The sequence below is a fragment of the Mixophyes fleayi genome, chromosome 10 (genome assembly GCF_038048845.1).
Source record: "Mixophyes fleayi isolate aMixFle1 chromosome 10, aMixFle1.hap1, whole genome shotgun sequence".
Classification (NCBI taxonomy): Eukaryota; Metazoa; Chordata; class Amphibia; order Anura; family Limnodynastidae; genus Mixophyes; species Mixophyes fleayi.
In genome coordinates, this window is record NC_134411.1 from 77126484 (window position 1) to 77139538 (window position 13055).

The 13055-nt window shown below is 40.5% G+C and overlaps 1 protein-coding gene across 1 annotated transcript in view; it reads left to right on the top strand.

Moving 5' to 3' along the window:
- Positions 1 to 13055, top strand: part of LOC142104312 (inactive hydroxysteroid dehydrogenase-like protein 1) — a 147757-nt gene that overhangs the window by 13097 nt on the left and 121605 nt on the right. Inside the window, exons 2-3 of the mRNA XM_075188909.1 lie at positions 5229 to 5674; positions 7868 to 8095. Of these exons, the coding sequence (XP_075045010.1) occupies positions 5229 to 5674; positions 7868 to 8095 (674 nt within the window). The remainder of the gene's footprint in view (positions 1 to 5228; positions 5675 to 7867; positions 8096 to 13055) is intronic.

The window sequence follows — 13055 nt, forward strand, 5'->3', positions numbered from 1 at the left end:
TCTGGAGCGGAAATGTTGAGTGCGGTAGACTTGGAATAATTAATTTTAAAGTTAGAGAGATGGCCAAACTTTAAAAATTCAGACATTAAGTTAGGGAGAGAGATGACTGGATTTGTGACTATTGCCAGTAGATCATCAGCAAATAGAGCTAAACGATATTCCTTTTTTCCTATCTGCAAACCCGAAATGTCAGGGTTACACCTAATAGCCCTCGCCAGAGCTTCCATACATAATACAAATATCAAAGGTGATAATGGGCAGCCCTGACGAGTTCCGTTAGAGATAGAGAAGGAGTCTGATAAAATACCGTTTATTCTGACTTTAGCTGAGGGACAGCTGTATAAGGCTAGAATTTTACTTAGACAGGAGGGGCCTAATCCCATATGTCCTAAAATCCCTCTCATAAAACACCAATCCACCCTGTCGAATGCCTTTTCGGCGTCTGTTGACAGGAGGACCGTGGGGACTGAGGAGACGGAAACTGTGTGTATGAGATCAATTATTTTAGTTGTATTGTCTCTTGCCTCTCTTCCAGGGATAAATCCCACCTGATCGTTAGAGATCAAATTAGGTAGAAGCACTTTCAACCGGTTAGAGATTAATTTGGCAAATAGTTTGACATCAATATTTAATAAAGAAATCGGACGATAACTGGGGCATAAAGCGGGATCTTTCCCCTCCTTAGGGATGACCGTAATGTGAGCTTCTAAAGACTAGGGCGAAAAACTATTTACACTGGAAACATCGTTAAAAGCATTTAGAAGAATGGGACCTAGTTTTTCCATGAAAGCTTTATAGTATGAAATTGAAAAGCCGTCTGGGCCAGGGCTTTTCCCTGATGGGGAAGATTTAATGGCCTCTGACAATTCTTCAAAAGTGAAAGGAGAATCGAGCATGTCCCTAGTTTCTTGTGAGATCCTGGGGAAACTGATATCTCTCAGATATTTGTTTATCTCCTGTAGCCTAGAATCCTTATCATTACTTGAAGGGGAGGGCCTGATGTTATATAAATGAGAATAATATTTCCGAAAGGCTCCCGCTATATTATTGTCTGTGTGTTTCAAGGCTCCCTTATTATCTTGGATCGAGTGAATGTAAGTAAGGGATCTTTGGGCTCGTAAAGCTCTTGCCAAAAGGCGTCCTGGTTTATCACCCCATTGGAAATATTTATTTCTACATTTTCTCCAGGCCAATTTCATTCTATCATTCAACAGTTTGTTTAGAGTAGATCGTTTCTTTTGTAACTCCACTAAAATCTCTGGGGAGAGAGACTGTTTGTGATCCGTCTCTAATTTTTTAATGTCTAAAAGGAGGGCATCTCTAACCTCAGCTTTCTGTTTTTTGAGAAAAGTACCCAGCTGTATACACTTACCCCGGATAAAACATTTGTGAGCCTCCCACACTACCAATTTTGAAGTCTCCCCATTATCATTTATAGAGATATATTCATCAAGAGAAGACTCTAATTGGGCTTTACAATAGTTGTCTTGTAAAAGTAATTCGTTAAACTTCCACATCCATTGTCTGGGAGGGGGAACAGCCATATTGATAATCATATAGACCGGGGCGTGGTCGGAATCTGTCACTTGCCCTATCCAAGAGTTTTCAACCAAGTCAAGAAACTTGTGATTAATAAAAAGATAATCAATCCGGGAATAAGAGGAGTGAGGATGTGAGAAGAAGGTGTAATCCCTGTCAGAAGGATGGAAAATACGCCAAGCGTCAGCCAGCTGGTGGTCATGGAACTCCCCTCTGACCCTACGAGCATCCCTCAAAGACGTCCTAGGGGCACCAGTGGACGAGTCTATTTGAGGAGTCAAAGCCCAATTCAAATCTCCACCCAACACTACCACACCCTCAAGTTGGTCCCCAATTCGAGACAAGGTTCTAGTTATGAAGGAGGCCTGAGAGCTATTTGGTGCATATATGTTGACAAAGGTAAATAATTGGTTGGAAATCTTAACTTTAACCATTAATACTCTACCTTCCTCTAGAATGGTCTTAGAGAGTTCCGTCAGTCGGAGGCGTTTAGCAAATAATATCGCTACTCCTCTTGTCTTACTGGAAGAATAATTACTAAAAACGCCTGTTGGATAATGGTGATTACCAAATTTAGGGGATAAGTCTTTCTTAAAATGGGTTTCTTGTATAAAAGCTACATCCACCCTGTCTATATGAAGTGTGTGTAGTAGGCTTGATCTCTTTTGCAGAACATTTAAACCCCTAGCATTTATGGAAATAATTTTTAACTTATCCATTGTCGAATCTCTTCAGAGAGAAGAACGTTGATTCAGGCTTTTCAGGAATCTGGTAGAAGAATTCATCGGGTGGCGACCATTTTTCCTCAGAGTATATCTGAAATAGAGTTTCAATAGGTTGGGGAAAGAGGGAGAGGGAAGGGAGGAAGAGGGGTGATAAAGACAGACAAAAAAGACATAGAAAAAGCAAGGAAATCATCACATTTACAATTAAGAACATAGAATCTGTAATGATTGAATTTGGAGACAACCGTCACAAATACCAGAGGAGTAAGAAAAAAAAAACCAACCCTCTGGACAAATTTTACAGGACGTAGTTAAGTGGGGTAAGGGGGGGTGTCGGGGCAGCACCAACCAGGCATTGGTGTGTATAAAGGAGCAGAGGAATAGAAAATAAACCCTGCTTATATATTACGTATGAAGCAACTGTATTTTAGAAACAAGAAGTATTAAGTGCATAGAAAATGCATATGTGAACTTGTGAAAATATAGAGAGAAAGGGGGGGACCGTTTTCTCTATTAGGCTATATCCTAGAACTATGACCACATCAGCTTGGAATCTAGGTCAACACGTATATAGTTCCAAAAGATGATGGGACGAATATGAACTGTAGAAAGAGGCATCGACACCTCAGGCCATCTTTTCAAGTCCCCTCCTGGTCCTCAGAGATGTCCAATGGGCGAGATCGCCTTCTATTTCTTGAAACCTTGTGCCAGGCTTTTTGACTTGTTGAAGGAAGTGAAGGCATCAGAGAAGCTGGATTCTGCCAATCCGGAATGGATATTTTGGGAAGGTTAAGACTTTCACAGAATGAATCTATTTCTGAATGATTGTGGAGAGCGAAGACTTTACCCTCTAGATTCACTTGGATACTCAAGGGGAATCCCCAACGGAATCTTATGGAGCATTTCTTGAGTTCATCAGTGACGGTTTTCAGAAGCCTTCTTTGTTGCAGGGTGGACCACGACAGGTCTTGAAATATCTGAATCTCGTGACCATTGAATTCTAGATTTGAAAGACCTCGAGCTTTTCTTAATATTGCTTCTTTCACTGTATAGTAATGAAGTCTACAAATGATGTCACGAGGCTTATCAGACTGTGCACCTCTTGGCCGCAGGGCTCTATGGGCCCTATCAAATATAATTTGCTCATTTGGGTCTGCTTCCAAGAGTTCATTGAAAATCTTAGTCAGCGCATCTATGATGCCCTGAGGGGGTACATCTTCTGGTATTCCTCTGATCCTAAGATTATTTCTTCTCCCTCTGTTATCAATGTCATCTAGTCTCTTACGAAACTCGGTAGCATCTTTTGCTTGATGTATGACAAGATCTTGGAGTTTGTCAATACGAGAGTCCATCGCCTCCTTGCTTTCCTCAAGCAATACCACCCTATCAGCCACCTGGGTGAGGTCAGCTTTAAATGAGGCCAACTGAGACTGGAGGGTCTTCTGAATTTTATTTTCAAGTGCCTGAAAGTCCAATTTAGTGGGTAAAGTTTTTAAATGCGATAAGATTTCCTCCAGGTCACTTTTGTCGTGTATGCTAGAGGCCGATCTAGAGGGCGACACTTGTGATGACCCCGGCATGTTGGAGTCGGTTGGTTGAGGTGAGTCTGGGGTAGCAACTAGGGAAGCTTTGCTAGAGAAGAGTTGATGAAAAGCTACTTGCGTCGTGGGTTCTTTCGATTTCTTTTGAGTTTTCTTTAGAGGTGTTTTCTTATCCTTCCCCATTTAATCCCCTTGTGTAATCATTAATTCACAATTTGCATTCAGAAGTTGCTTTACATAGGAATCCTGATTCTGCGGAGCCCCGAGACCCCTTCCCCCAGGGGGGACATGCTATTCAGCCATGTCTATGGAGACGGGACCATTGTTACTGCATAATGCACGATTTACATCCTCCGTCCACTTGAGAGGATTGTACAACTGGATTGGATGACAGTCATTAATTTCAGATATTTTCCAATATATATGTTCAATACTGAGGAGTGCAATATGAAGAACAGCCACTAGATGGGGATAGAGAGCTGGTTTATTCCTGTACGGAATTATATGGGGAATCTAGTCTTCTATTGCCACTGAATAAGTTTATACTTGTTGAGGTGAAACTATTCAGCACTAGAGTATTGTAATCAGCATACTACTGTGTTATGATGGTGTATGTGTCGATCCTTTATCAGGGGGTATACAGTGAGGTAATCTGTTTAGACTAAGATAGGGCTGCTGCTCTCCATGCACTCACCCTCTGCACCTCCAAGACTGTCTGGATCTTCTTGTTTCTGGGGTCACAGGACCACAGGGCGCCACAGTTAAGCCGCAGATCTCTTCTTGTACAGGGCTCCAGCGCCGACAAGGGATGTATGGAGGCTCTGAGAGGCAATTAAAATGGCGCTCCCGCCAATCAATTCACCGCCGGGGCTGTGACCCGTCAAGCGCTGGATCCCGCAGTTTCTAGCCCTCCAGATGTGGGTTAACAAACTATCCCCCTTGAGGCTCACCAGGTCAGGGCAGTTAGATCTCACACTTCAGGCGGTGGGTTTATGAGGACTCTGCGTCTGGTGTCCAGGAGCCGTCAGCGCGATCCCGCGCGAAAGGGAAAATGCTGTTTTTCCTCTGATATGGTGAGACCCCAGCCTCGGGATTGGACTCAATCTGCAGCGCCTATGTTCTGGCGCTGAGTCAAGGTAAGTACACCTTTATTAGGAGGGACAGGTAGCCAAAAAGTACTTGATTTAATTTTTGGTAGACGGAGCTTCTGTGTCCAGCGACCTCCTAAGATGGCTACCAAGCCACGCCCCCCAGCAAATTCATTTTTAATGGAAGTGATCCGGTTTATTCATGATATAAAGAGCTTGTAACGATACTTGAAGTCTTGTTAAGGGTAACAAATAGAGGAAGTTGGTAAAAAACATGTTTAGAATATTCACACCATTTTTACAAGTTTGAAATCTATATTATGTTTTTACTCCAGGAGCTTCAGATGGAATTGGTAAAGCATATGCTGAGGAGCTGGCAAGTCATGATGTGAACATCATCTTATTAGGCCGCAACATGGAGAAGCTCCAAAAAGTGTCTGAGACAATATCTGCAACCTATAGAGTGAAAACCCGTTTCATAGTGGCTGATCTCAGCAAGGGCCGTGAAGTCTTTCCACCCATTAAGGAAGCTCTTAAAGATGTGGATGTAGGCATTTTGGTTAACAATGCTGGAGTCCTTTATGACTACCCTGCATGCCTTACTGACTTACCAGAGGATAAAAGTTGGGAGATCATCAACGTCAACATTGGTGCAGCTGTTATGATGGTACATGCAGTGCTTCCGGGCATGGTACAGCGGAGGAGGGGGGCCATTATCAATGTGGCTTCAGTAACAGGGTGCAGGCCTGTTCCTCAAGTGACTGTGTATGCTGCCTCCAAGGTAAAACTTTTTTAAGGCAGAACTTAACTCTAAAGGTATTTACCAAATAATTTTAGTATATGTCATATCTTATAGAATAACCTTGTCCATGTTATAAGATTTCAGTCTTTGACAGAGTTCTTGTGTTCCTTGCACTCCTCTGCCACTCACTGTACAGTTGAATATTAGCATCCATATTGTTATAGTATATTATGCTATACTGTAATGTGCTATCATAATTTAACACAATAATTGGAGATCCCATTTTAAAAGTTATGAAATACTTTTCTATTAATGCCCATAAAATGAGTAATGGGCAATGTAAAGGAAAATGCCTTTGTCTGAAAGTCGCCAGATTAAAGCGTTAAATGTCAATATATAAATATTTTGCTATAACCAGGAGAGCGATGACAATTTTGGATGATCAGCATTAGGAAGAGGCACAAGTGTACAGGAGCCAATCAGGATAATATGCACTAACACAAAACATTGTGAATTCCCACCCCATCCTTTGCTGAGCCTTCACATTAGGGAGAACACACCTGATTACTTGCACACTGTTTGAGCAGCTACTTACTCTTCTGCTTCCCGCAAATGTTGGGTGAAGGTAAATACATTCCTTCCCCCTCTAAACTGCTTTAGGAATACTAATGGCTTGTCTGACTCCAGGACAGAGGGGAAGAGGTCCCAGGACCCCCTGCAAGATTTGGGAGCAGGTCCGTGGCCTCATGCCTCAAGGGGCAAAAGTACATCATAACAAAGAAAATATGATTGAAATATTGAAGAGAGAAATTACCTCTTAGCGTGTCTGCATAGAAAAAGGGTAAGGATTCCCCAAGTTCAGAGAGCCACAAAAAAGTGAAAGTGTCCCCATAATAAAAAAGAAGGGGAGATCCCAATAAAGCAGGGGGAGGGTCACAGTAATTATTGCCAGCATTGAGGCTCTGCCATGACCCTCTGGTCATTTATACCTATGCCAGAGAGCTTGCCAGGGCAGAGCAAAGTACAAGTGAGGAAGTGTGTTGATGTTACCAAATTTCGAACAATCAAATTTCTGGCATATACATATAATAATTTTACAATTTAAAATGATGGGAGCAGTGTCCCAGACTTTATACCAGTTTTCAGTGTCCCAGACATTATACCAGTGGACAGTACAGAACAATAAACACAAAGTACCAGTACTTCAGAAACTCTGGGCAGGCAAATACAGTAGAGACGGAGCGGAAGAACAGGTATGGAGACAGGAGGGAAGAGGGGCCCTGCTTCTACGAGCTTACATCCTAAGGGAGGGTAAACAAATCAGGCACAGAAGGGAGCCAGTGAAGCAAAGGGGAGAGACAAAAGGGGCCAGGGGAGAAACAGAAGAGATGAGAGGTTAAGTGGATGGTTGGTAGGCCTAAAGGAAAAGGTGAGTTTTAAGTGCCCGCTTGAAGGAGCACAGATTGGGTGAGAGACGGATGGAGCGAGGGAGGTCGTTCCAGTGAAGGGGGGCAGCGCGGGAGAAGTCTTGGATTCTAGAGTGGGAAGAGGTGATCAGATTGGAGGAGAGGCAGCGATCATTGGCCGAGCGCAGGGAGCGGGCGGGAGTGTGAATGCAGAGAACGCCAAATTGCATTCTCCATTGTAGTTTCTACTATATAAGATTCTTCTGTCCTTTTATTTAAACTTCAGATCAGGCTGCACAATCACTGAATTTACACTCACTGTAGAAGTCAGCAGTATCTGACCCAGCCTGCATGTGGAAAGGCAGACTGAATATGTGACAATTAATTGTATTAATTTATGAATGTATTTATACAGGCCTGGCCAACCCCGTGGCTCTCCAGGCGCTGTGAAACTACAAGTCCCAACATACTCTGCCAGCCATCATCTGGCTATCTACTGGCAGGGCATGCTGGGACTTGTAGTTTCACAACACCTGGAGAGCCACAGGTTGGTCAGGCCTATATCAATAGATTCATTACTGCATTTATCCACCTAGGCGAAGAGGGGCTTCCCTGCATGTAATAAGTCACTGCATAAAATAATTTAACGGCAGGTGAAGTAAAGTAAATTGAGCATTGTGAACCGTATGTAGATGGATAAGGTTAAGACCTATTTGAAACAAAGTAACAGAATGCTGGCAGAAACTGCAATATATACCAGCATTCCAACAGACTCTGAAATGTATTTATGAATTATTTAAGTAATTATATCCTTTTCTTTTTTCAGTCTTTTTTGGATTGTTTCACTAGAGCTTTACAATATGAATATTCCTCCAAAGGGATATTTATACAAAGCTTGACGCCGTCTTTTGTGGTCACAAAACTGGTAGCTTTTTCTGATTTCTTTACCAAAAAGTCCTTGTTGGTTCCACTTGCTAATGAGTATGCACGTAGTGCAGTGCGAACCATAGGGCGATCGCTGAGGACAACTGGACACTGGTCTCATGCCATCCAGGTAAATATTATAAATGAGAAGGATTAAAATGATAAAAATAACAGGTATTAGAGGGGTATAAGAAGCAGATACTGACTAAGAGCCTGAGGTAGAGTTGGTCGTAATTGGTCCCAAAATGTCAAGTGCATATGTATAGCTGAACATGTTCCCGTATTTATAAGCATTTGTTTTGTTTGCAAAATACATATTTGTATTGCAATTAGGCCTCAACTAAACTTTAAAACCTCTCTAACACAGGAAAAACCATTCCCCCAAAAATAGCTTAAACAGACACAAAGGCATAATATATGCACGTGCAAAGAGGAAAGCACCAATAAACGTAAGCAGAGCATTCGCTAACAACCAATCACAAGAGGTTCCCTATTCCTGGTGACTGTCATTCTTATCCACTTTAACATCAAATATATACAAGCATGCACTGTCTCAGGAATTCACTTTAGTCAACACACTTGCTACGGTACCCCACTAGACCTGATGGTATCATATTAGTGTCTGTTGTTGTATAAAGTAATATTCCACTCTCCCATTATTTTCAGTTAGATAATATATTTAAACAACTATACCTCACATTCCAGAAACATTTCCTGTGACAGTCACCTATTATTACCTAATCATTAGAAAAGAATGGGCTGTGCTATGATCAGTCACCGTTACATAAATTGAATCTTCTATATATGAAATGTATTGAACCACATCCATTCTAAAGGATTAAATAATAGCTCTTCTTATCGTACATATATTCAGAAAGACTCATAACATTGAGAAAATTAGTAACCTCTTTCGGCAGAAACATAACCATTTTAGTTTTCCCAAAAGGATTCTGTGATAAACTTGACAACAATTAAATATAGATAAACTGATACTTAAATTAACATGAGAATCATAACATCTTGTAGAACAATTGTATCTATACTGGAACACTTTATGGCTAACAAGGTTTGCCATCAATAACACTAGCATTAGATTTTACTCAATTTATCTTCTCACATTAGCATACACTAAATAGTTATTTATCAAATATCATTATTGCGTGGTCAAAACCAAACGTCTCTCACTCCTAAAGGTAAATGAATGCTCTACATTTAACAAATATAATAACCTGTTATAGTATTACACTTGTAGTCAGAAGAGGTGCTAGCTAGTTTTGATGAGGAGCAATGTTGGTACAAAATATTTCCATTTTGGTTTATGGCTGTGCTCTTTATGTATTAATAAAAACTTACTATAGTATAATATGTCTTAGTACATGTCAAGCATGAGTCGAGCAGTTTATTTGGATTTACAGTAGTCTTAGTTAATAATGTTTCTCAGTCCCTTAGAAATAAACTGATAGTAAGGATTTATGACCAGCCCTTCAATTTAAATACCCCTTCTAGCTGAATGCTAGTCTATTTCTTCTTATTTATATTAAGTGTGATGAGGAGGTAGGTTATCATACTGGCGTCATTTCCTTTATCACAATATCTTTATTGACTCATTTAATGATGAACACTATTTAACGCAGATGTGGTTGCAGTGCCCTTCTGCTGTTATACTCTTTGCTGTGTGTATTCTCTCCTCCAGGTATTATTCATATCAATCAGCTTCTCCTTCTTTTTACCAGCTCTCCTCTATAGCTCCAATCATATATCAGCCACTCTTATCTTATATCTCTTTCCTTTTCTTCTGATCTCTGGGCACTGGACATTAACTCCCCATCTGTCTGTCTGTGTGTGTGTATGTTAGGAATTTAGACTGTAAGCTCCAATGGGGCAGGGACTGATGTGAGTGAGTTCTATGTACAGCGCTGCGGAATCAGTGGCGCTATATAAATAAATGGTGATGATGATGATGATCTTGTCAGAAGGATTAACAGTTGATTCCCTCAACTCTCACTTTACTCAAAACTCACCTTTTCAAGCTTGCCTATCCTACCACCTTCTGACCATCTTATCCTTCATCTCCTCTTCCTCACCTCCCATCTCCATTTTCTCCCAGTTGGTCCTACTGTTTTCACCACCCCTCCCTCTAGAATGTAAGCTCTCCCTGGCAGGGTCCTCTCTACCTATTGTTCCATGTCTGTCCTCAGTCTGACTCCCTCGTATGTCCTGTCATGCATTTGGCTGCACTCCGTGTGAGTCCCCATAGCATTACTCACTCTCATCTGTGCTACTTATGTGTATTACCTCATCTATTTTGTTACTTGCTTCTGTATCCGGCGCTACGAACTCTGTGGCGCCTTATCAATAAATAAATAATAACTGTCTTGTCCTTAATTTATCTGTCAGCCCAGGCTTTCCCAGTCATTTCAGTACCATTACAATTAAGGGCAGTTACCACAGTTAATTAGTTCCTACACAAATATTGTCCACTCTAGTTTCCAGTTTTAAATGGAACTACCAGGATTTACATTCACAAGAGAATATTGTCTTGACAGATATTAATAAATGTGAACATTGCATGTTCCATATCAAATTTATCTGCAGACAAAGACAAGTACAAATACCAGACAAACATAAATTGTTTTCCCCTTTATAAATGAAACAGGAATCTTCATTCCTGCAGTAGTCCAACTGGAAATGTCAATTAAGTAATGTAAGTACAGCCGTAACTTGATATTATATAGCTGCTAATGATTTAAGCTATAGAGGTCAACATGCAATCAGCTAATCAGTTATTGTCATTATTGTGTATCGTTGCACCAACCCTCCAGCACCTGCAAGAGATCCACCTCCTAAAACGCCCATCTACCTATAAGTCCACGTCTAATTGTGTTACAATTACACCTGTATTACAATCCACTGCTGTCACCTCTGGCTTTCTAGTTACAGCTAATTCTTGGCGGTGCTGTATACACAGTTGTCTGCTGGAGAAGAAAGTTTCCCCTGGCAACCAGGAGAAGCTGTTTATAAGCACAGGGCTATTGTAGCCACTGATATTTAGTAGTAACGATATCAAAAATTTAGGTTTTATTAGAGAGAATGCATTTAAGGCATAAGGAATTTTGTGGGGACTTGTCCTACAAGAAAAGATATGTGGTCAAAAATATAAAGAAATAATTAAAATTAAATTATAAGAAGGAAATAGGCAACAATACATTTAACTAAGGAACATTCTCTTCCTCCAAATGACTATAGGATGCTGGATGCCAGAATGTCTTTGGATGTTTCTGTGGTCTTACATTTGCAACAAATTTCGAGCTGAATTCTTATCCAGAAGGAAACACCACTGAGAAAATAACATCTTCTTTCCAGCAGTTTTGCAATTCTCTAATAACATATTGACATACAATATTTTTGTCATGCTCTTTGCTGTGAAAAACTAATCAATTATTCTGATTTATAATGCATGGCATAAATACTCAAAACTATACATTATAAATATACTACAAGTTAGCAAGGAATTCTGTGTTACTAATTTAGGTACATCATTGGTCTTAATGGAACATAAAACAAAAGTGACTTGTGATATATAAAAGTATTTATCTTCACTGCATGTATCATTATAAAATAAAAAATAAAATAATTGCAGTATAACAGTATTTTTTACAGGAGAAATAATGATAGTGTTATATCAATGTCATGACTTTGATTATACGATTATACAATTGATTATATGATTTGTTCTTACATATAACAACGTGTCTGCATGTCTTCTTTAGCCACTTGCCGGTGGATAGTCATTGAGATGAAATGAGCTTGATATCCCCTCAACGAGCCTGTCCCTCGTTTCTCACAAAATGTTTGGCTTTACAACATGAACTTTTTATTAGAGATGCTCAGGCTCGGTTCCCCGAGAACCGAACACACCCGAACTTAGCAGATCCGAGTATCGAGCCGAACCGTCTCGGTACTTTCGTGCATCCTCGGATTTCAAAACAAGGCAAAACGTCATTGTTACATCGTCGGATCTCGCGCGTTTTGGATTATATAAGTACAGCCCTCCACGGCGATCCAGCGCCATTTCACAGAGGGACACAGGAATGGTAGCACGGTTCTTGGCAATCTCTAGTGCAGTTGGGCAGCGTCATAGCTATAAAAGAAAAAGGAGGTGTAGCAGTATTCTTCAAAGTCTCCAGTGACATTCAGGAGAGCTCATTTGCTAATTGTCATTGCTGAATTAGAAATAATAGGTCTGGCAGTCTTGGTCTAAATCAGCAGTCACATTTTACAGTGTTATATAGCTCATACACCAACAGGACAGCTCCATTGCTGATTGTCATTGCTGAAATAGAAATAATAGGGTTGACAGTGTTCTTCAAAATCTGCAGTTACATTGTTCTGTGGAATAGCTCACCCAGAAATAGAAGTGGCAGTGTCCTTGTCACTCTCCAAGTCTTCAGTCACATTGTTCTTGTCACTCTCTAGCCTCAGTAATTATGATACTAATCCCACTACCTCATGTGCTAAAGCCTATGTTCAAGTGCATAGTGGTTTTAAGTCAGGGAAACAAAAATGTAAATAAAAAGGTTGTACCTTTTTAAAGTTAAAAACACCTCTCTAATAAAGGTGAAAGTTTACTTTACAAAAACATAAAATGGCCAACATGCCTTTCTACCCAAAATATCACCAAGCATATCAGCATAAGCTAGCTCCCTTCTCTCAGCTAGATCTCAGCACCTGCAATCTACACTGTCATCATATTCACCCTCATCGATGGGTACATCATCCTCAAACAATACTAATTCATCCCTGCTGGAATCCATCATCACAGAAGTTTGCTTACTTTGATGTAATTGCCGGTAATGGCCTTCCTCATGGAATTTGTAGTTCATTTTCCTGAAGAGCTGTCACAATTTTTGGTCAATTCTTTTAGACCAGACCAAATGTCAAAATGTTGTGCAGACTCATCTGCATCACCACTGGGTGTCTTGGGAAAGTTTTTTCCTAGCAGCTATTTCCAGAGAAACTGAAGGAGACGTCATTGTGTCATGTACAACTTGAGCTGTCAGCGTGCTGATGAGGAGCTAATTGCATCTCTT